This window comes from Panulirus ornatus, chromosome 3 (assembly GCF_036320965.1).
Source record: "Panulirus ornatus isolate Po-2019 chromosome 3, ASM3632096v1, whole genome shotgun sequence".
In the NCBI taxonomy this organism is placed as follows: domain Eukaryota; kingdom Metazoa; phylum Arthropoda; class Malacostraca; order Decapoda; family Palinuridae; genus Panulirus; species Panulirus ornatus.
This window is the reverse complement of record NC_092226.1, coordinates 957918-981855: the sequence shown is the minus strand read 5'-3', so window position 1 is coordinate 981855 and position 23938 is coordinate 957918. Positions and strand designations below refer to the sequence as shown.

Genomic DNA, 23938 nt, shown 5'->3' with positions numbered 1-23938 from the left:
TTGTCAATCTTTCCTCACTCAGTCTTTCCATGTGACCAAACCAATTCAAAACACCCTCTTCTGTTAGTCTTTCCTAACTCATTCTTTCCATGTGACCAAACCAATTCAAAACACCCTCTTCTGCTCTCTCAAGCACTCTCTTTTTATTTCCACACATCTCTCTTACCCTTTCATTACTTATGCGATCAAACGACCTCACACCACATATTGTCCTCAAACATCTCATTTCCAGCACATCCATCCTCCTCCGCACAACTCTATCTATAGCCCACACCTCACAACCATATATCATTGTTGGAACCACTCTTCCTTCAAACATACCCATTTTTGCTTTCCAAGATAACGTCCTCGACTTCTACACATTCCTCAACGCTCCCAAAACATTCGCCTCCTCCCCCACCCTATGATTCACTTCTGCTTCCGTGGTTCCATCCACTGCCAAATCCACTCCCAGATATCTAAAACTCTTCACTTCCTCCAGTTTTTCTCCATTCAAACTTACCTCCCAATTGACTTGTTCCTCAACCCTACTGTACCTAATAACCATGCTCTTATTCACATTTACTCTCAGCTTTCTTCTTTCACACACTTTACCAAACTCAGTCACCAGCTTCTGCAGTTTCTCACCCGAATCAGCCATCAGCTCTGTATCATCAGCGAACAACAACTGACTCACTTCCCAAGCTCTCTCATCCACAACAGACTGCATACTTGCCCTTCTTTTCAAAACTCTTGCATTCACCTCCGTGACAACCCCATCCATAAACAAATTAAAAAAACTTTGGAGACATCACGCACCTCTGCCACAAACCAACATTCACTGAGAACCAATCACTTTCCTCTCTTTGTACACGTACACATGCCTTACATCCTCGATAAAAACTTTTCACTGCCTCTGACAACTTGCCTCCCACACCATATATTCTTAATACCTTCCACAGGGCATCTCTATCAACTCTATCACATGCCTTCTCCAGATCCATAAATGCTACATACAAATCCATTTGCTTTTCTAAGTATTTCTCTCATACATTCTTCAAAGCAAACACCTGATCCACACATCCTCTACCACTTCTGAAACCACATTGCTCTTCCCCAGTCTGATGCTTTGTGCATGCCCTCACCCTCTCAATCAATACCCTCCCTTATTTTTTTTTTTTTTTCTTATACTATATTATATATTATATATTATTATTATTATTATTATTATTATTATTATTATTATTATTATTATTATTATTACTATACTTGATTGCCGTTTCCCGTGTTAGCGAGGTAGTGCCAGGAAGGAGATGAAGAAAGACCCATCCACTCATATACATACATATATACATACGTACACATTTATTTATATTTATTTATTTATTTATTTTACTTTGTCGCTGTCTTCGGCATTAGCGAGGTAGTGCAAGGAAACAGATGAAAGAATGCCAAACCTACCCACATACACATCCACACACGCAAATATACATACCTATGCATCTCAACGTATACATATATATACACACACAGACATATACATATATACACTTGTACATAATTCATACTGTCTGCCTTTATTCATTCCCATCGCCACCCCGCCACACATGAAATAACAACCCCCTCCCCCCGCATGTGTGCAAGGTAGTGCTAGGAAAAGACAACAAAGGCCTCATTCGTTCACACTCAGTCTCTAGCTGTCATGTATGATGCACTGAAACCACAGCTCCCTTTCCACATCCAGGCCCCACAGAATTTTCCATGGTTTACCCCAGACACTTTACATGCCCTGGTTCAATCCATTGACAGCACATCAACCCCGTTATGCCACATTGTTCCAATTCACTCTATTACTTGCATGCCTTTCACCCTCCTGCATGTTCAGGCCCCGATCACTCAAAATCTTTTTCACTCCATCATTCCACCTCCCACTTCTCCTCGCTCCCTCCACCTTTGACCCATATATCCTCTTTGTCAATCTTTCCTCACTCTTTCTCTCCATGTGACCAAACCATTTCAAAACACCATCTTCTTCTCTCTCAATCACACTCTTTTTATTACCACACATCTCTCTTACCCTATTATTACTTACTCGATCAAACCATCTCACACCACCTATTGTCCTCAAACATCTCATTTCCAGCACATCCACCCTTCTCTGCACAGCTCTATCTATAGCCCACTCCTCGCAACCATATAGCATTGTTGGAACCACTATTCCTTCACACATACCCATATTTGCTTTCCGAGATAATGTCCTCGACTTCCACACATTCTTCAATGCTCCCAGAACTTTTGCCCCCTCCCCCACCCTATGACACTTCCACTTCCATGGTTCCATCCCCTGCCAAATCCACTCCCAGATATCTAAAACACTTTACTTCCTCCAGTTTTTCTCCATTCAAACTTACCTCCCAATTGACTTGTCCCTCAACCCTACTGTACCTAATAACCTTGCTCTTATTCACAGTTACTCTCAGCTTTCTTCTTTCACACACTCTACCAAACTCAGCCACCAGCTTCTGCAGTTTCTCACATGAATCAGCCACCAGCACTGTATCATCAGCAAACAACAACTGACTCATTTCCCAAGCTCTCTCATCCACAACAGACTGCATCCTTGCCCTCTTTCCAAAACTCCTGCATTCACCTCCCTAACAACCCCATCCATAAACAAATTAAACAACCATGGAGACATCACACACCCCTGCCGCAAACCAACATTCACTGAGAACCAGTCACTTTCCTCTCTTCCTACACGTACACATGCTTTACATCCTCGATAAAAACTTTTCACTGCTTCTAACAACTTGCCTCCCACACCATATATTCTTAATACCTCCCACAGAGTATCTCTATCACATCTATCATATGCTTTCTCCAGATCCATAAATGCTACATACAAATCCATTTGCTTTTCTAAGTATTTCTCACATACATTCTTCAAAGCAAACACCTGATCCACACATCCTCTACCACTTCTGAAACCACACTGCTCTTCCCCAGTCTGATGCTCTGTACATGCACATACACATGCATTTTATTTTATTTATTTTATTATACTTTGTCGCTGTCTCCCGCGTTTGCGAGGTAGCGCAAGGAAACAGACGAAAGAAATGGCCCAACCCCCCCCATACACATGTATATACATACGTCCACACACGCATATATACATACCTACACAGCTTTCCATGGTTTACCCCAGACGCTTCACATGCCTTGATTCAATCCACTGACAGCACGTCAACCCCGGTATACCACATCGCTCCAATTCACTCTATTCCTTGCCCTCCTTTCACCCCCCTGCATGTTCAGGCCCCGATCACACAAAATCTTTTTCACTCCATCTTTCCACCTCCAATTTGGTCTCCCTCTTCTCCTCGTTCCCTCCACCTCCGACACATATATCCTCTTGGTCAATCTTTCCTCACTCATTCTCTCCATGTGCCCAAACCACTTCAAAACACCCTCTTCTGCTCTCTCAACCACGCTCTTTTTATTTCCACACATCTCTCTTACACTTACGTTACTCACTCGATCAAACCACCTCACACCACACATTGTCCTCAAACATCTCATTTCCAGCACATCCATCCTCCTGCGCACAACTCTATCCATAGCCCACGCCTCGCAACCATACAACATTGTTGGAACCACTATTCCTTCAAACATACCCATTTTTGCTTTCCGAGATAATGTTCTCGACTTCCACACATTCTTCAAGGCCCCCAGAATTTTTGCCCCCTCCCCCACCCTATGATCCACTTCCGCTTCCATGGTTCCATCCGCTGCCAGATCCACTCCCAGATATCTAAAACACTTCACTTCCTCCAGTTTTTCTCCATTCAAACTCACCTCCCAATTGACTTGACCCTCAACCCTACTGTACCTAATAACCTTGCTCTTATTCACATTTACTCTTAACTTTCTTCTTCCACACACTTTACCAAACTCAGTCACCAGCTTCTGCAGTTTCTCACATGAATCAGCCACCAGCGCTGTATCATCAGCGAACAACAACTGACTCACTTCCCAAGCTCTCTCATCCCCAACAGACTTCATACTTGCCCCTCTTTCCAAAACTCTTGCATTTACCTCCCTAACAACCCCATCCATAAACAAATTAAACAACCATGGAGACATCACACACCCCTGCCGCAAACCTACATTCACTGAGAACCAATCACTTTCCTCTCTTCCTACACGTACACATGCCTTACATCCTCGATAAAAACTTTTCACTGCTAACAACTTTCCTCCCACACCATATATTCTTAATACCTTCCACAGAGCATCTCTATCAACTCTATCATATGCCTTCTCCAGATCCATAAATGCTACATACAAATCCATTTGCTTTTCTAAGTATTTCTCACATACATTCTTCAAAGCAAACACCTGATCCACACATCCTCTACCACTTCTGAAACCACACTGCTCTTCCCCAATCTGATGCTCTGTACATGCCTTCACCCTCTCAATCAATACCCTCCCATATGATTTACCAGGAATACTCAACAAACTTATACCTCTGTAATTTGAGCACTCACTCTTATCCCCTTTGCCTTTGTACAATGGCACTATGCACGCATTCCGCCAATCCTCAGGCACCTCACCATGAGTCATACATACATTGAATAACCTTACCAACCAGTCAACAATACAGTCACCCCCTTTTTTAATAAATTCCACTGCAATACCATCCAAACCTGCTGCCTTGCCGGCTTTCATCTTCCGCAAAGCTTTCACTACCTCTTCTCTGTTTACCAAATCATTTTCCCTAACCCTCTCACTTTGCACACCACCTCTACCAAAACACCCTATATCTGCCACTCTATCATCAAACACATTCAACAAACCTTCAAAATACTCACTCCATCTCCTTCTCACATCACCACTACTTGTTATCACCTCCCCATTTGCGCCCTTCACTGAAGTTCCCATTTGCTCCCTTGTCTTACGCACTTTATTTACCTCCTTCCAGAACATCTTTTTATTCTCCCTAAAATTTAATGATACTCTCTCACCCCAACTCTCATTTGCCCTTTTTTTCACCTCTTGCACCTTTCTCTTGACCTCCTGTCTCTTTCTTTTATACTTCTCCCACTCAATTGCATTTTTTCCCTGCAAAAATCGTCCAAATGCCTCTCTCTTCTCTTTCACTAATACTCTTACTTCTTCATCCCACCACTCACTACCCTTTCTAATCAACCCACCTCCCACTCTTCTCATGCCACAAGCATCTTTTGTGCAATCCATCACTGATTCCCTAAATACATCCCATTCCTCCCCCACTCCCCTTACTTCCATTGTTCTCACCTTTTTCCATTCTGTACTCAGTCTCTCCTGGTACTTCCTCACACAGGTCTCCTTCCCAAGCTCACTTACTCTCACCACCCTCACACATACATATACATACATTAAACCCGTGATTTAATGAACTTATAGGGGGGAAGGGTGTCCGTTAATGCCGAAAGTCCATTATATTGAATGTAACCTATCTCTGTGCCACTTTTAAGTTCACGTGCTTTCTTTAGTGATAGTACGATAGCTGGGTGGCAGGCACCCAGCAGCATGGAAACACTTGTCAGGCATTTGGAGGCAGGAGTCAGACAGAGAGGTGATGCCACCCCTCTCCTGTGAAAGGATACTTTTTTATAATAAAGAGAAGATGGACTACCTGTTTTCGTTGCACCTCTTACATGGTGCAGTGAGTAGGAGTTGAACCTATTTGCAAAAATTCCAAATTATCACAAGGCTGCTCACCTTCAGGAGATGGGGCACACCCAAGGAAATCACCTCATATAAGGAACCAATCTAGACAGTGAGGATATGAAAGCTCTCCACAAAAAATGGAGAATCATTTTCTGCATCTCTTCAGCTCACTTCCCCCAGTCCAGTGGATGCACTGAAGCAGAGGTAAAGGCACCCAAACGGATGTTAAGGGCAACATAGGAGTTTGAGGTAGCCTGCACTACAGCAAAGCTAAGGTGCAATATCTCAACACTCCCCTAAGAGAAGGGTATAAAGCATCCGCACAGTTTGCAGCAGGAAGATAGTTACAGAATGGTTTCCCAGTGCCCCAGCAACATTATCTGATAAACTGGCAGTGAAGAACTGCTCTTTGAAACATGGAGCAGGCCATAGCAGAAAGCCAGGCTCTTGTGCAGGACAGCTCAGCAGGTGACACCACTATGCTGCCCCAGCTGTCCATGGGCACCCCTGTCTCCATGCAGGATGTCGCTTTGAAGGTGTGGGACAGGTCAGGTGTGGTAATGGAGGTGAAGCTGCATAGACAATACTCATTGAAGCTGGACAGCAGTGGCTGCCTCTCTTTGCAAAACCAATATTGCGTATGCCCCTGTGTTTCGCTAATCACCATGACACCTATGAGTTAAAGGGAGTACCCACCAGCAGTAGATTTGCCTTCCAGTTGTGGCGACACTCAGCCTCAGGCACCAGCGCCGTCACCGTGTGAGACACTGCCCCACACATGTGCAAGATTGTTTGTGGTGGCTCCTTTAAAGAGTGAACACACTAATTTCTTGAGTTATTTTTGTTCTGCTTGCATGTAAGGGAAGTGTGTTGTTGCTAAGCTGTGATTTATGTGTATATTTGCCTTATATCTTGTCAAATTTTTATTTCATTTGCTTTTTGTTGTTTTCTTGTTTTAAGTTTTGATTTTGTTTTTTATTTGTATTACACTTAATCACTGGGGACAGGGGAGAAAGAATACTTCCCACACATTACCCACATGTCATATAAGGCGACTAAAGGGGGTGGGAGTGGAAGGCTAGAAACCCTCCCTTCCTTGTATTTTTAACTTTCTAAAAGAGTAAACAGAAGAAGGAGTCATGCTGGAAGTGCTCATCCTCCTCAAAGGCTCAGATTGGGGTGTCTAAAAGTGTGTGGATGTACCAAGATGAGAAAAAAGGAGAGTTAGGTAGTATGTTTGAGGAAAGGAACTTGGATGTTTTAGCTCTGAGTGAAACGAAGCTCAAGGTTAAAGGGGAAGAGTGGTTTAGGAATGTCTTGGGAGTAAAGTCAGGAGTTGGTGAGAGGACAAGAGCAATGGAAGGAGTAGTACTACTCGTGAAGCAGGAGTTGTGGGAGTATGTGATAAAGTGTAAGAAAGTAAACTTTAGATTGATATGGGTAAAACTGAAAGTGGATGGAGAGAGATGGGTGATTATCAGTGCCTATGCACATGGTCATGAGAGGAAAGATCATGAGAGGCAGGTGTTTTGGGAGCAGCTGAGTGAGTGTGTTAGCAGCTTTGATGCAAGAGACTGGGTTATAGTGATGGGTGATTTCAATGCAAAAGTGAGTAATGTGGCAGTTGAGGGTATCATTGGTGTACATGGGGTGTTCAGTGTTGTAAATGGAAATAGTGAAGAGCTTGTAGATTTGTGTGCTGAAAAAAGGATTGGTGATTGGGAATACCTGGTTTGAAAAGAGAGATATACATAAGTATACGTATGTAAGTAGTAGAGGTGGTCAGAGAGCATTATTGGATTACGTGTTAATTGATAGGCACATGAAAGAGAAACTTTTGGATGTTAATGTGCTGAGAGGGGCAACTGGAGGGATGTCTGATCATTATCTTGTGGAGGCAAAGGTGAAGATTTGTAGAGGTTTTCAGAAAAGAAGAGAGAATGTTGGGGTGAAGAGAGTGGTGAGAAAAAGTGAGCTTGGAAAGGAGACTTTTGTGAGGAAGTACCAGGAGGGATTGAGTGCAGAATGGAAGAAGGTGAGAGCTAATAATGTATGGAGAGTGGGAGAGGAATCGGAGTATTTAGGGAAGCAGTGATGGCTTGTGCAAAAGATGCTTGTACCATGAGAAAGGTGGGAGGTGGGCAGAGGTACTGAGTAGTGGGATGGAGAAGTGAGAGTGTTAGTGAAAGAGAAGAGAGAGGTGTTTCGACTATTTTTGCAGGGAAGTAGTGCGAATGACTGGGAGATGTATAAAAGAAAGAGGCAGGAGGTCAAGAGAAAGGTGCAAGAGATGAAAAAGAGGGCAAATGAGAGTTGGGGTGAGAGAGTATCATTAGATTTTAAAGAGAATAAAAATGTTTTGGAAGGAGGTAAATAAACTGCGTAAGACAAGAGAACAAATGGGAACATTGGTGAAGGGGTCAAATGGGGAGGTAATAACAAGTAGTAGTGAAGTGAGAAGGAGATGGAGTGAGTATTTTGAAGGTTTGTTGAATGTGTTTGATGATACACTGGCAGATATTGGGTGTTTTGGCCAAGATGGTGTTCGAAGAGAAAGGGTCTGGAAAAATGGTTTGGTAAACAGAGAAGAGGTAGTAAAAGCTTTGCAGAAGATGAAAACTGGCAAGGTGGCAGGTTTGGAAGGTATTGCAGTGGAATCTATTAAAAAAGGGGGTGGCTTTGTAGTTGACTGGTTGGTAAGGTTATTTAATGTATGTATGGTTCATGGTGAAGTGCCTGAGGACTGTCAGAATGCATGCATAGTGCCATTGTACAGAGGCAAAAGGGATAAAGGTGAGTGTTCAAATTACAGAGGTATAAGTTTGTTGAGTATTCCTGGAAAATTATATGGAAGGATAGTGATTGAGAGAGTAAAGTCATGTATGGAGCATCAGATTGAGGAAGAGAAGTGTGGTTTCAGAAGTGGTAGATGATTTTGTGGATGAGGTGTTTGCTTTGAAAAATGTATGTAACAAATACTTAAAAAAGCAAATGGATTTGTGTGCAGCATATATAGATCTGGAGAAGGCATATGACAGAGATGCTCTGTGAAAGGTATTAAGAATATATGGTGTGGGAGGTAAGTTGTTAGAAGCAGTGAAAAGTTTTTATCAAGGATGTAAGGCGTGTGTACGTGTAGAAAGAAAGGAAAGTGATTGGGTCCCAGTGAATGTTGGTTTGTAGCAGGGGTGCGTGATGTCTCCATGGTTGTTTAATTTGTTTGTGGATGGAGTGGTTAGGGAGGTAAATGCAAGAGTTTTGGAAAGAGGGGCGAGTATGCAGTCTGTTGTGAATTAGAAAGCTTGGGAAGTGAGTCAGTTGTTGTTCGCTGATGATACAGCGCTGATGGATGATTCGGGTGAGAAACAGCAGAAGCTGGTGACTGAGTTTGGTAAAGTGTATGAAAGAAGAAAGCTGAGAGCAAATGTGAATAAGAGCAAGGTGATTAGGTACAGTAGGGTTGAGGAACAAGTTAATTGGGAGGTAAGTTTGAATGGAGAAAAACTGGAGGAAGTGAAGTCTTTTAGATATCTGGGAGTGGATTTGGCAGTGGATGGAACCATGGAAGCAGAAGTGAATCATAGGGTGGGGGAGGGGGTGAAAGTTCTGGGAGCGTTGAAAAATGTGTGGAAGTCGAGAACATTATCTTGGAAAGCAAAAATGGGTATGTTTGAAGGAATAGTGGTTCCAACAATGATATATGGTTGCGAGGCATGGGCTGTAGATAGAGTTGTGCGGATGAGGGTGGATGTGCTGGAAATGAGATGTTTGAGGACAATATGTGGTGTGAGTTGGTTTGATCGAGTAAGTAATGAAAGGGTAATAGAGATGTGTGGTAATAAAATGAGTGTGGTTGAGATAGCAGAAGAGGGTGTTTTGAAATGGTTTGGTCATGTGGAGAGAATGAGTGAGGAAAGATCGACCAAGAGGATATATGTGTCAGAGGTGGAGGGAACGAGGAGAAGTGGGTGACCAAATTGGAGGTGGAAAGATGGAGTGAAAAAATTTTGAGGGATCAGGGCCTGAACATGCAGGAGGGTGAAAGTTGCGCAAGGAATAGAGTGAATTGGAACGGTGTGGTATACTGGGATTGATGTGCTGTCAATGGATTGAACCAGGGCATGTGAAGCATCTGGGGTAAACCATGGAAAGTTCTGTGGGGCGTGGATGTAGAAAGGAAGCTGTGGTTTTGGTGCATTATACATGCCAGCGAGAGACTGATTGTGAACGAATGTGGCCTTTGTTGTCTTTTCCTAGCACTACCATGCGCACATGCAGGGGAGGGGGTTGTTATTTCATGTGTGACAGGGTGGCAGTGGGAATGAATAAGGGCAGACAGTATGAAAGAATACTTCCCACGTATTCCTCGCGTGTCGTAGAAAGCGACTAGAGGGGACGGGAGCGGGGGGCCGGAAATCCTCCCCTCCTTGTATTAACTTTCTAAAATGGGAAACAGAAGAAGGAGTCACGCGGGGAGTGATCATCCTCCTCGAAGGCTCAGAGTGGGATGCCTAAATGTGTGTGGATGTAACCAAGATGTGAAAAAAGGAGAGATAGGTAGTATGTTTGAGGAAAGGAACCTGGATGTTTTGGCTCTGAGTGAAACGAAGCTCAAGGGTAAAGGGGAAGAGTGGTTTGGAAATGTCTGGGGAGTGAAGTCAGGGGTTGGTGAGAGGACAAGAGCAAGGGAAGGAGTAGCAATACTCCTGAAACAGGAGTTGTGGGAGTATGTGATAGAATGTAAGAAAGTAAATTCTCGATTAATATGGGTAAAACTGAAAGTTGATGGAGAGAGGTGGGTGATTATTGGTGCATATGCACCTGGGCATGAGAAGAAAGATCATGAGAGGCAAGTGTTTTGGGAGCAGCTAAATGAGTGTGTTAGCGGTTTTGATGCACGAGACCGGGTTATAGTGATGGGTGATTTGAATGCAAAGGTGAGTAATGTGGCAGTTGAGGGAATAATTGGTATGCATGGGGTGTTCAGTGTTGTAAATGGAAATGGTGAAGAGCTTGTAGATTTATGTGCTGAAAAAGGACTGATGATTGGGAATACCTGGTTTAAAAAGCGAGATATACATAAGTATACTTATGTAAGTAGGAGAGATGGCCAGAGAGCGTTATTGGATTACGTGTTAATTGACAGGCGCGCGAAAGAGAGACTTTTGGATGTTAATGTGCTGAGAGGTGCAACTGGAGGGATGTCTGATCATTATCTTGTGGAGGCTAAGGTGAAGATTAGTATGGGTTTTCAGAAAAGAGGAGTGAATGTTGGGGTGAAGAAGGTGGTGAGAGTAAGTGAGCTTGGGAAGGAGACCTGTGTGGGGAAGTACCAGGAGAGACTGTGTACAGAATGGAAAAAGGTGAGAACAATGGAAGTAAGGGGAGTGGGGGAGGAATGGGATGTATTTAGGGAATCAGTGATGGATTGCGCAAAAGATGCTTGTGGCATGAGAAGAGTGGGAGGTGGGCTGTTTAGAAAGGGTAGTGAGTGGTGGGATGAAGAAGTAAGAGTATTAGTGAAAGAGAAGAGAGAGGCATTTGGACGATTTTTGCAGGGAAAAAATGCAATTGAGTGGGAGAAGTATAAAAGAAAGAGACAGGAGGTCAAGAGAAAGGTGTAAGAGGTGAAAAAAAGGGCAAATGAGAGTTGGGGTGAGAGACTATCAGTAAATTTTAGGGAGAATAAAAAGATGTTCTGGAAGGAGGTAAATAGGGTGCGTAAGACAAAGGAGCAAATGGGAACTTCAGTGAAGGGCGCAAATGGGGAGGTGATAACAAGTAGCGGTGATGTGAGAAGGAGATGGAATGAGTATTTTGAAGGTTTGTTGAATGTGTCTGATGACAGAGTGGCAGATATAGGGTGTTTTGGTCGAGGTGGTGTGCAAAGTGAGAGGGTTAGGGAAAATGATTTGGTAAACAGAGAAGAGGTAGTAAAAGCTTTGCGGAAGATGAAAGCCGGCAAGGCAGCAGGTTTGGATGGTATTGCAGTGGAATTTATTAAAAAAGGGGGTGACTGTATTGTTGACTGGTTGGTAAGGTTATTTAATGTATGTATGACTCATGGTGAGGTGCCTGAGGATTGGCGGAATGCGTGCATAGTGCCATTGTACAAAGGCAAAGGGGATAAGAGTGAGTGCTCAAATTACAGAGGTATAAGTTTGTTGAGTATTCCTGGTAAATTATATGGGAGGGTATTGATTGAGAGGGTGAAGGCATGTACAGAGCATCAGATTGGGGAAGAGCAGTGCGGTTTCAGAAGTGGTAGAGGATGTGTGGATCAGGTGTTTGCTTTGAAGAATGTATGTGAGAAATACTTAGAAAAGCAAATGGATTTGTATGTAGCATTTATGGATCTGGAGAAGGCATATGATAGAGTTGATAGAGATGCTCTGTGGAAGGTATTAAGAATATATGGTGTGGGAGGCAAGTTGTTAGAAGCAGTGAAAAGTTTTTATCGAGGATGTAAGGCATGTGTACGTGTAGGAAGAGAGGAAAGTGATTGGTTCTCAGTGAATGTAGGTTTGCGGCAGGGGTGTGTGATGTCTCCATGGTTGTTTAATTTGTTTATGGATGGGGTTGTAAGGGAGGTAAATGCAAGAGTCCTGGAAAGAGGGGCAAGTATGAAGTCTGTTGGGGATGAGAGAGCTTGGGAAGTGAGTCAGTTGTTGTTCGCTGATGATACAGCGCTGGTGGCTGATTCATGTGAGAAACTGCAGAAGCTGGTGACTGAGTTTGGTAAAGTGTGTGGAAGAAGAAAGTTGAGAGTAAATGTGAATAAGAGCAAGGTTATTAGGTACAGTAGGGTTGAGGGTCAAGTCAATTGGGAGGTGAGTTTGAATGGAGAAAAACTGGAGGAAGTGAAGTGTTTTAGATATCTGGGAGTGGATCTGTCAGCGGATGGAACCATGGAAGCGGAAGTGGATCATAGGGTGGGGGAGGGGGCGAAAATTTTGGGAGCCTTGAAAAATGTGTGGAAGTCGAGAACATTATCTCGGAAAGCAAAAATGGGTATGTTTGAGGGAATAGTGGTTCCAACAATGTTGTATGGTTGCGAGGCGTGGGCTATGGATAGAGATGTGCGCAGGAGGATGGATGTGCTGGAAATGAGATGTTTGAGGACAATGTGTGGTGTGAGGTGGTTTGATCGAGTAAGTAACGTAAGGGTAAGAGAGATGTGTGGAAATAAAAAGAGCGTGGTTGAGAGAGCAGAAGAGGGTGTTTTGAAATGGTTTGGGCACATGGAGAGAATGAGTGAGGAGAGATTGACCAAGAGGATATATGTGTCGGAGGTGGAGGGAACGAGGAGAAGAGGGAGACCAAATTGGAGGTGGAAAGATGGAGTGAAAAAGATTTTGTGTGATCGGGGCCTGAACATGCAGGAGGGTGAAAGGAGGGCAAGGAATAGAGTGAATTGGAGTCATGTGGTATACAGGGGTTGACGTGCTGTCAGTGGATTGAATCAAGGCATGTGAAGCGTCTGGGGTAAACCATGGAAAGCTGTGTAGGTATGTATATTTGCGTGTGTGGACGTGTGTATGTACATGTGTATGGGGGGGGGTTGGGCCATTTCTTTCGTCTGTTTCCTTGCGCTACCTCGCAAACGCGGGAGACAGCGACAAAGTATAAAAAAAAAAAAAAAAAAGTATGAATTATGTACATGTTTAAACATGTATATGTCCATGTGTGTATATATATGTATACGTTGAGATGTATAGGTATGTATATGTGCGTGTGTGGACGTGTATGTATATACATGTGTATGTGGGTGGGTTGGGCCATTCTTTCATCTTTCCTTGCACTACCTCGCTATCGCGGGAGACAGCGACAAAGTAAAATAGATAAATAAATACATTTCAATGTATACATACATATACAGAGACATATACAAATATACACATGTCCATATTCATACATATTCATACATGCTGCCTTCATCCATTCCCGCCGCCACCCTGCCACTTATGAAATGACACCCCCTCTCCCCCCGCATGCGTGCAAGGTAGCTGTCATGTGTAATGCACCGAAACCACAGCTCCCTTTCCATATACAGGCCCCACATGCCCTGGTTCAGTCCATTTACAGCACGTCGACCCCGGTATACCACAGAGTTCCAATTCACTCCATTCTTTGCACGCCTTTCAGCCTTATTATGTTCAGGCCCCGATCACTCAAAATCTTTTTCTCTCCATCCTTCCACCTCCAATTTAGTCTCCCACTTCTCCTCGTTCCCTCCACCTCTGACACATTTATCCTCTAAGTCAATCTTTCCTCACTCATTCTCTCCATGTGACCAAACCATTTCAATACACCCTTTTCTGCTCTTTCAACCACACTCTTTTTATTACCACACATCTCTCTTACCCTTTCATTACTTAATCAAACCACCTCTCACCACATATTGTCCTCAAACATCTCATTTCCAACACATCCACTCTCCTTCACACAAGACTATATATCGCCCATGCCTCACAACCATATAACATCGTTGGAACCACTATTCCTTCAAACATACCCATTTTTGCTTTCTGAGATAACGTTCTTGCCTTCCACACAATCTTCAATACTCCCAGAACCTTTGCCCTCTCCCCTACCCTGTGACTCACTTCCATTTCCATGGCTCCATCTGCTGTTAAATCCAATCCCAGATATCTAAAACATTTCACTTCCTCCAATTTTTCTCCATTCAAACTTACCTCCCAGTTTACTTGTCCCTCAACCCCACTGAACCTACTAACCTTGCTCTTATTCACATTTACTCTCAGCTTTCTTCTTTCACACACTTTACCAAACTCAGTCACCAATTTCTGCAGTTTTTCACCTGAATCAGCTGTATCATCAGCGAACAACAACTGACTCATTTCCCAAGCCCTCTCATCCACAACTGACTGCATACTTGCCCCTCTCTCCAAAACTCGTGCATTCACCTCCCTAACAATACCCTCCCATAAACAAATTGAACAGCCATGGAGACATCACACACCTCTGCCGCAAACCGACATTTACTGGGAACCGATCACTTCTCTCTCTTTCTACTCGTACACTTGCCTTACATCCTCAATAAAAACTTTTCACTGCTTCTAGGAACTTACCTCCCACACCATATACTCTTAATGCCTTTCACAGAGCATCCCCATCCAGATCCATGAATGCTACATACAAATCCATCTGCTTTTTCAAGTATTTCTCACATACATTCTTCAAAGCAAACACCTGATCCACACATTCTCTACCACATCTGAAGCCACACTGCTCCTCCCCAATCTTGTGCTCTGTACATGCCTTGACCCTCTCGATCAATACCCTCCCCTATGATTTCCCAGAAATACTCAACAAACTTGTGCCTCGTGCCTCTGTAATTTGAACACTCACCTTTATCCCCTTTGCCTTTGTACGATGGTGCTATACATGCATTCTGCCAATCCTCAGGCACTTCACCATGAACCATACATACATTGAATATCCTCACCAACCAGTCAACCCCTTTTTTGATAAATTCCACAGCAATACCATCCAAAATTGCCACCTTGCCAGATTTCATCTTCCACAAAGCTTTCACTACCTCTTCTCTGTTTACCAAATCATTTCTCCCTGACCCTCTCACTTCACACACCACCTCAACCAAAACATCCTATATCTGCCACTCTATCATCAAACACATTCAACAAACCTTCAAAATACTCACTCCATCTCCCTCTCACTTCACTATTACTTGTTATTACCTCCCCATTTGCACCCTTCACCGATGTTCCCATTTGTTCTCTTGTCTTACACACTTTATTTACCTTCTTCCAAAGCATCTTTTTATTTTCCCTAAAATTTTATGATACTCTCTCACCCCAACTCTCATTTGCCCTCTTTTTCACCTCTTGCACCTTTCTCTTGACCTCTTGCCTCTTCCTTTTACGCATCTCCTAGTCATTTGCTCTATTTCCCTGCAAAAATTGTCCAAATGTCTCTCTCTTTTCTTTCACAAACAATCTTAATTCTTCATCCCTCCACTCATTACCCTTTCTAATCGGCCCACCTCCCACCTTTCTCATGCCACAGGCATCTTTCGCACAAGCCATCACTGCTTCCCTAAATACGTCCCATTCCTCCCTCACTCCCCTTACATCATTTGTTCTCACCTTTTTCCATTTTGCACTTAATCTCTCGTGGTACTCCCTCACACAAGTCTCCTTTCCAAGCTCACTTACTCTCACCACTCTCTTCACCCCAACATTCTCTCTTCTTTCCTGAAAACCTCTACATGTCTTCACCTTTGCCTCCACAAGATTATGATCAGACATCCCCCAGTTGCCCCTCTCAGCACATTAACATCCAAAAGTCTCTCTTTTGTGTGCCTATCAATGTAATCCAGTGATGCTCTCTGGCCATCTCTCCTACTTACATACATATACTTATGTATTCCTATGAGTCCACGGGGAAAATGAAACACGAAAAGCTCCCAAGTGCACACGTTTACCAATTGGCGTCCTAGCTTGTCTCTTCGATGTATATCAACTGACTGTTATATTTCTCTCTTGTGTCTCCCCAGATGATGTGATTATTACAAGAAAGTGCACTTGGGAACTTTTCATGTTTCATTTTTCCCGTGGACTCATAGGAATATCTTGATCATGCACAAAATTGTGATCCTTTCCAATACTTATGTGTATCTCTCATTTTAAACCAGGTATTCCCAATCACCGGTCCTTTTTCAGCACACAAATCTACAAGCTCTTCACCATTTCCATTTACAACACTAAACACCCCATGTACACCAATGATACCCTCAACTGCCACATTACTCACCTTTGCATTCAAATTACCCATCACTCACTCAGCTGCTCCCAAAACACTTGCCTCTCATGATCTTTCTTCTCATGACCAAGTGCATGTGCACCAATAATCACCCATCTCTCTCCATCCACTTTCAGTTTTACCCATATCAATCTAGAGTTTACTTTCTTATGCTCTATCACATACTCCCACAACTCCTGCTTGAGGAGTAGTGCTACTCCTTCCTATGCTCTTGTTCTCTCACCAACTCCCAGGACATTCCCAAAGACATTCCCAAACCACTCTTCCCCTTTACCCTTGAGCTTTGTTTCACTCAGAGCCAAAACATCCAGGTTCCTTTCCTCAAACATACCACCTATCTCTCCTTTTTTCTCATCATGGTTACATCCACACACATTTAGACACCCCAATCTAAGCCTTCGAGGAGGATGAGCACTCCCTGCATGACTCCTTCTTCTGTTTCCCCTTTTAGAAAGTTGAAAGATATAAGTAGGGGAGGGTTTCTAGCCTCCTGCTCCTTCCCCTTTAGTCGCCTTCTACGACACGCAGGGAATGTGTATCTATATGTATGTATATGTTGATTTGTATATGTGAGTGTATGGGCATTTATGTATATATTTCTGGGGAAGTAAATGTTTATAGTTGTGTTAATGGAGTGATAGTTTTCATGCATGGTGTTTTTTAACAAGAAAATAGTGAAGTTGGAGAAAAATGTAGCTTAGACATTGAAGCTTATTGACACAGTGGTGAAATTGATGAGAACTGCTATTGACGTTTGTGTGAATAAATTGTACATTTCCTTTTCCATAGCCAGAGGTTGAACCATTATGTGACATTCATTTTTTTCATTCATTTCAAGCTAAAAGTTTGTTTCGAAATTGTTCTTACATTTTTCATATGTATATATATGTATGTGTGTGTGTGTGTGTGTATGTGCATATGTGTGTGTGTGTGTGTGTGTGTGTGTATGTATATATATATGTATATTATCCCTGGGGATAGGGGTGAAAGAATACTTCCCACGTATTCCTCGCGTGTCGTAGAAAGCGACTAGAGGGGACGGGAGCGGGGGGCCGGAAATCCTCCCCTCCTTGTATTAACTTTCTAAAATGGGAAACAGAAGAAGGAGTCACGCGGGGAGTGCTCATCCTCCTCGAAGGCTCAGAGTGGGGTGCCTAAATGTGTGTGGATGTAACCAAGATGTGAAAAAAGGAGAGATAGGTAGTATGTTTGAGGAAAGGAACCTGGATGTTTTGGCTCTGAGTGAAACGAAGCTCAAGGGTAAAGGGGAAGAGTGGTTTGGAAATGTCTGGGGAGTGAAGTCAGGGGTTAGTGAGAGGACAAGAGCAAGGGAAGGAGTAGCAATACTCCTGAAACAGGAGTTGTGGGAGTATGTGATAGAATGTAAGAAAGTAAATTCTCGATTAATATGGGTAAAATTGAAAGTTGATGGAGAGAGGTGGGTGATTATTGGTGCATATGCACCTGGGCATGAGAAGAAAGATCATGAGAGGCAAGTGTTTTGGGAGCAGCTAAATGAGTGTGTTAGCGGTTTTGATGCACGAGACCGGGTTATAGTGATGGGTGATTTGAATGCAAAGGTGAGTAATGTGGCAGTTGAGGGAATAATTGGTATGCATGGGGTGTACAGTGTTGTAAATGGAAATGGTGAAGAGCTTGTAGATTTATGTGCTGAAAAAGGACTGATGATTGGGAATACCTGGTTTAAAAAGCGGGATATACATAAGTATACTTATGTAAGTAGGAGAGATGGCCAGAGAGCGTTATTGGATTACGTGTTAATTGACAGGCGTGCGAAAGAGAGACTTTTGGATGTTAATGTGCTGAGAGGTGCAACTGGAGGGATGTCTGATCATTATCTTGTGGAGGCTAAGGTGAAGATTAGTATGGGTTTTCAGAAAAGAGGAGTGAATGTTGGGGTGAAGAAGGTGGTGAGAGTAAGTGAGCTTGGGAAGGAGACCTGTGTGGGGAAGTACCAGGAGAGACTGTGTACAGAATGGAAAAAGGTGAGAACAATGGAAGTAAGGGGAGTCGGGGAGGAATGGGATGTATTTAGGGAATCAGTGATGGATTGCGCAAAAGATGCTTGTGGCATGAGAAGAGTGGGAGGTGGGCTGTTTAGAAAGGGTAGTGAGTGGTGGGATGAAGAAGTAAGAGTATTAGTGAAAGAGAAGAGAGAGGCATTTGGACGATTTTTGCAGGGAAAAAATGCAATTGAGTGGGAGAAGTATAAAAGAAAGAGACAGGAGGTCAAGAGAAAGGTGCAAGAGGTGAAAAAAAGGGCAAATGAGAGTTGGGGTGAGAGACTATCAGTAAATTTTAGGGAGAATAAAAAGATGTTCTGGAAGGAGGTAAATAGGGTGCGTAAGACAAGGGAGCAAATGGGAACTTCAGTGAAGGGCGTAAATGGGGAGGTGATAACAAGTAGCGGTGATGTGAGAAGGAGATGGAATGAGTATTTTGAAGGTTTGTTGAATGTGTCTGATGACAGAGTGGCAGATATAGGGTGTTTTGGTCGAGGTGGTGTGCAAAGTGAGAGGGTTAGGGAAAATGATTTGGTAAACAGAGAAGAGGTAGTAAAAGCTTTGCGGAAGATGAAAGCCGGCAAGGCAGCAGGTTTGGATGGTATTGCAGTGGAATTTATTAAGAAAGGGGGTGACTGTATTGTTGACTGGTTGGTAAGGTTATTTAATGTATGTATGACTCATGGTGAGGTGCCTGAGGATTGGCGGAATGCGTGCATAGTGCCATTGTACAAAGGCAAAGGGGATAAGAGTGAGTGCTCAAATTACAGAGGTATAAGTTTGTTGAGTATTCCTGGTAAATTATATGGGAGGGTATTGATTGAGAGGGTGAAGGCATGTACAGAGCATCAGATTGGGGAAGAGCAGTGCGGTTTCAGAAGTGGTAGAGGATGTGTGGATCAGGTGTTTGCTTTGAAGAATGTATGTGAGAAATACTTAGAAAAGCAAATGGATTTGTATGTAGCATTTATGGATCTGGAGAAGGCATATGATAGAGTTGATAGAGATGCTCTGTGGAAGGTATTAAGAATATATGGTGTGGGAGGCAAGTTGTTAGAAGCAGTGAAAAGTTTTTATCGAGGATGTAAGGCATGTGTACGTGTAGGAAGAGAGGAAAGTGATTGGTTCTCAGTGAATGTAGGTTTGCGGCAGGGGTGTGTGATGTCTCCATGGTTGTTTAATTTGTTTATGGATGGGGTTGTAAAGGAGGTAAATGCAAGAGTCCTGGAAAGAGGGGCAAGTATGAAGTCTGTTGGGGATGAGAGAGCTTGGGAAGTGAGTCAATTGTTGTTCGCTGATGATACAGCGCTGGTGGCTGATTCATGTGAGAAACTGCAGAAGCTGGTGACTGAGTTTGGTAAAGTGTGTGGAAGAAGAAAGTTGAGAGTAAATGTGAATAAGAGCAAGGTTATTAGGTACAGTAGGGGTGAGGGTCAAGTCAATTGGGAGGTGAGTTTGAATGGAGAAAAACTGGAGGAAGTGAAGTGTTTTAGATATCTGGGAGTGGATCTGTCAGCGGATGGAACCATGGAAGCGGAAGTGGATCATAGGGTGGGGGAGGGGGCGAAAATTTTGGGAGCCTTGAAAAATGTGTGGAAGTCGAGAACATTATCTCGGAAAGCAAAAATGGGTATGTTTGAGGGAATAGTGGTTCCAACAATGCTGTATGGTTGCGAGGCGTGGGCTATGGATAGAGATGTGCGCAGGAGGATGGATGTGCTGGAAATGAGATGTTTGAGGACAATGTGTGGTGTGAGGTGGTTTGATCGAGTAAGTAACGTAAGGGTAAGAGAGATGTGTGGAAATAAAAAGAGCGTGGTTGAGAGAGCAGAAGAGGGTGTTTTGAAATGGTTTGGGCACATGGAGAGAATGAGTGAGGAGAGATTGACCAAGAGGATATATGTGTCGGAGGTGGAGGGAACGAGGAGAAGAGGGAGACCAAATTGGAGGTGGAAAGATGGAGTGAAAAAGATTTTGTGTGATCGGGGCCTGAACATGCAGGAGGGTGAAAGGAGGGCAAGGAATAGAGTGAATTGGAGTCATGTGGTATACAGGGGTTGACGTGCTGTCAGTGGATTGAAGCAAGGCATGTGAAGCGTCTGGGGTAAACCATGGAAAGCTGTGTAGGTATGTATATTTGTGTGTGTGGACGTGTGTATGTACATGTGTATGGGGGGGGGGGTTGGGCCATTTCTTTCGTCTGTTTCCTTGCGCTACCTCGCAAACGCGGGAGACAGCGACAAAGTATAAAAAAAAAAAAAAAAAAAAAAAACGTGGATGGGCCATCCTTCATTTGTTTCCTGGTGCTACCTCACTGACGCGGAAAATGGCAATTATGTATATTGAAGTAAAAATATTGCTTTTTCCTTGAAAAAGACTAAAAGAATTGCAATAATTGTAAGAATATATATTAATCATTATTATCTTACATTTATTTTATAGGTCAGGGGAAGCTCTTTGTGTAATACCCATAATACTCTTTCTGTATGTCAGATTAGGATCATAGATTATATTTGATTGGTAATATTTTCAAGCTGAAAATTTGATGACAGTCGTATTGTGTACCAGTGCCATTGTACAAGTTAATTTGGATATCACATATTAAGATCTCAGGAAATTGAATGATTTCTAAGGTGTCCCATGATATCCCAGAACACACCACTAATACCACATTTTATGGGATAAGATATAGCACAAGAGATAAATGAGAGCAATTTAAAGACTGTGACATCTTTTCTTCAGGCATACTCAGATCACAGTGATCTGGTGGCACGTCGGATGGGCTTCATCCCTCTCCCTCTTGGAGTTGTCATGTATCGTATTCTGAGCCAGTCTGTCTGCCTTACCAATCCAGCATCATATGTGATTTTGCTTGTTGGATTTCTCTGCCTTCTTTCCTTCAGGTAAGGTTATTTTTTCCATCTGTGACACAATTGTATCAAGACATGCTATAATTGATGTGCCCTTGCAAGCTAAGAAAAGAATTATTTGTACAGAAAATTTCAGAGTAAAGTTGTCACATACTTCCAATTAATAAACTGAAGTCAACTTGTGAAATCCATACCACTACCCCTTCTTGCCAGGCCTTTCTTCACCTCTGCAGCTCTGGTACATTCCACTTGCAGTCTGTCAACAACACAGTTAGCAGTAGTAAGCCATTCCAAAAACTGTTTATTATATAAATTGTATGTTATTAATTTGCAGTTTTTTGCATAGGGAGGTAGTGCCAGGGACAGAGGAAGAATGGCCTTATTTACTCACATTCCCACTCTAACATTCATTCGTAATACACCAAAACCAGAGGCCCTTTTCATTGCTAAGCATCACAGACCTTTCTATGGTTTTCTCTGACCACCTAACATGCTCTAAATCAGCCCATTTTATGCCACATTGGTCCAGTGCTTGCTTTTTACCCTCCTGCATGTGCTGACCCCCCAAATTTCAAAGCCTCTTTCATACCATTATTTCATCTCCATTTTCATGGTGTCCCTCTCCTCCTTGCTCTCTCTACTACCACACTTTTCTCTTAAACTGTCATTCAGTGCATGACCAAGCTTTCTTACATCTGATTATGTCCCTAAGCATTTCATTTTCAAAATGCCTACCCTCTTCCAGTCTTTAGTATTTAGGGCCCATGACACACACCCACACAGCACTGCTGGAACTACCTATACAGTTAAACATACCCATCTGTTCCATAACAAATAATGACATCTTTTTCCATACATTCTACAATGAATCCACGAAATTAGCCCCCCCTCCCTCCCTTTGGTTATGGTTCACCTTTGCATCCATATTTCCATCTCCTATCATGTTCACTCCCAGATAACTAAAACACCCTACTTCTTCCAGGTTCTTACCATACAAACTCAAACTCAAACTAACCTGTCTCCCCTCACTGTTGAACCTCATATCCTTACTTTACTCATATTAACTTTTAGCTTCCTCCTATCACACTCTCAAATACAGTTACTTGCTTCTGCAGTTTCTCAGTCTAGTCTGTCATCCACAGGCAGCATTTGATTCAATTCCCATGCCCCCTCACTCCATAGTGGCACAAAAATGCTTAAATGAAAGGTCTTCTGAAATAGAGGGAAAGGCTGGGCAGTGCAAGAAAATGAAAGATTGCTTGTAAACACCACCTTAGAGAGAAAAGGCCTTTCAGATTTCAAAACCCAGAAGAGCATACCCTCTAGAAGTAGAAGGGTTAGAGAGAAGCTTTTTCAGAAGCTGATCTTTTGTGATACCTTTACTGGTGAGTTGATGGAGATCAAGAAACAGAATCTCAGATTGGAGGTATAAAGGTATCATTTACAAAGGTGGAAAATGAATGCCAAAGTCCCTTTCTCATGGTTTCCTCAAAAGAATGATTATTGAGAAAGGCTGAGGTAAGGACCACTTTCCTTAAATCACATGCTTTAAGAGTAAAACCCAGGTTGAGCTTATAAGACAAATTCCCTGTCCAACTCAGTATGTTTCTCTCCAAATCAAATGAATGACAAAGCAGTATTACATCGGTATTATGGACTTCCGTGGTATAATGGTTAGCATTCCTGACAGTAACACATTCATGAGCAGACCAAGGTCAAGTGCATAGGTTTGAATCCTGGTTGCTGCCATCAGTCCACAGTCAACCCAGCTATTCATTCACCATTAAAGGTTGGTTGATGAAATGGGTATCTGGATCAGACTAGGGTATATGTTTGAAGTAGTGATTCCAGCAATATTATATGGTTGCGAGGCATGGGCTATTGATAGGGTTGTGTGGAGGTGGGTGGATGTGTTGGAAATAAAATGTTTGAGGACATGTGGTGTGAGGTGGTTTGATCGAGTAAGAGAAATGTATGGTAATAAGAAGAGTGTAGTTGAGAGAGCAGAAGAGGCTGTGTTGAAATGGTTTGGACACATGGAGAGAATGAATGAAGAAAGATTGACAAAGAGGATATGTGTGTCAGAGGTGGAGGGAAGAAGGAGAAGCGGAAGACCAGATTGGAGGTGGAAGGATGTTCAGGCCTCGATCGTTCAAAATCTTTTTCACTCCATCCTTCCACCTTCAATTTGGTCTCCCACTTCTCCTTGTTTCCTCCACCTTTGACACATATATCTTCTTTGTCAATCTTTCCTCACTCATTCTCTCCTTATGACCAAACCATTTCAATACACCCTCTTCTGCTCTCTCAACCACACTCTTTATTACCACACATCTCTCTTACCCTTTCATTACTTACTCGATCAAACCACCTCGCACCACATATTGTCCTCAAACATTTCATTTCCCACACATCCACCCTCCTCCGCACAACCCTATCTATAGCCCATGCCTCATAACCATATAACATTTTTGGAACCACTTTTCCTTCAAACATACCCATTTTTGCTCTCCGATATAACGTTCTCACCTTCCACACATTCTT

General features: G+C 42.9%; 1 protein-coding gene across 1 annotated transcript in view; it reads left to right on the top strand.

Annotated features, from left to right (window-relative positions):
- Positions 1-23938, top strand: part of LOC139759971 (transmembrane anterior posterior transformation protein 1) — a 170593-nt gene that overhangs the window by 124853 nt on the left and 21802 nt on the right. The window contains exon 8 of the mRNA XM_071682695.1: positions 21267-21427. Within this exon, the coding sequence (XP_071538796.1) occupies positions 21267-21427 (161 nt within the window). The remainder of the gene's footprint in view (positions 1-21266; positions 21428-23938) is intronic.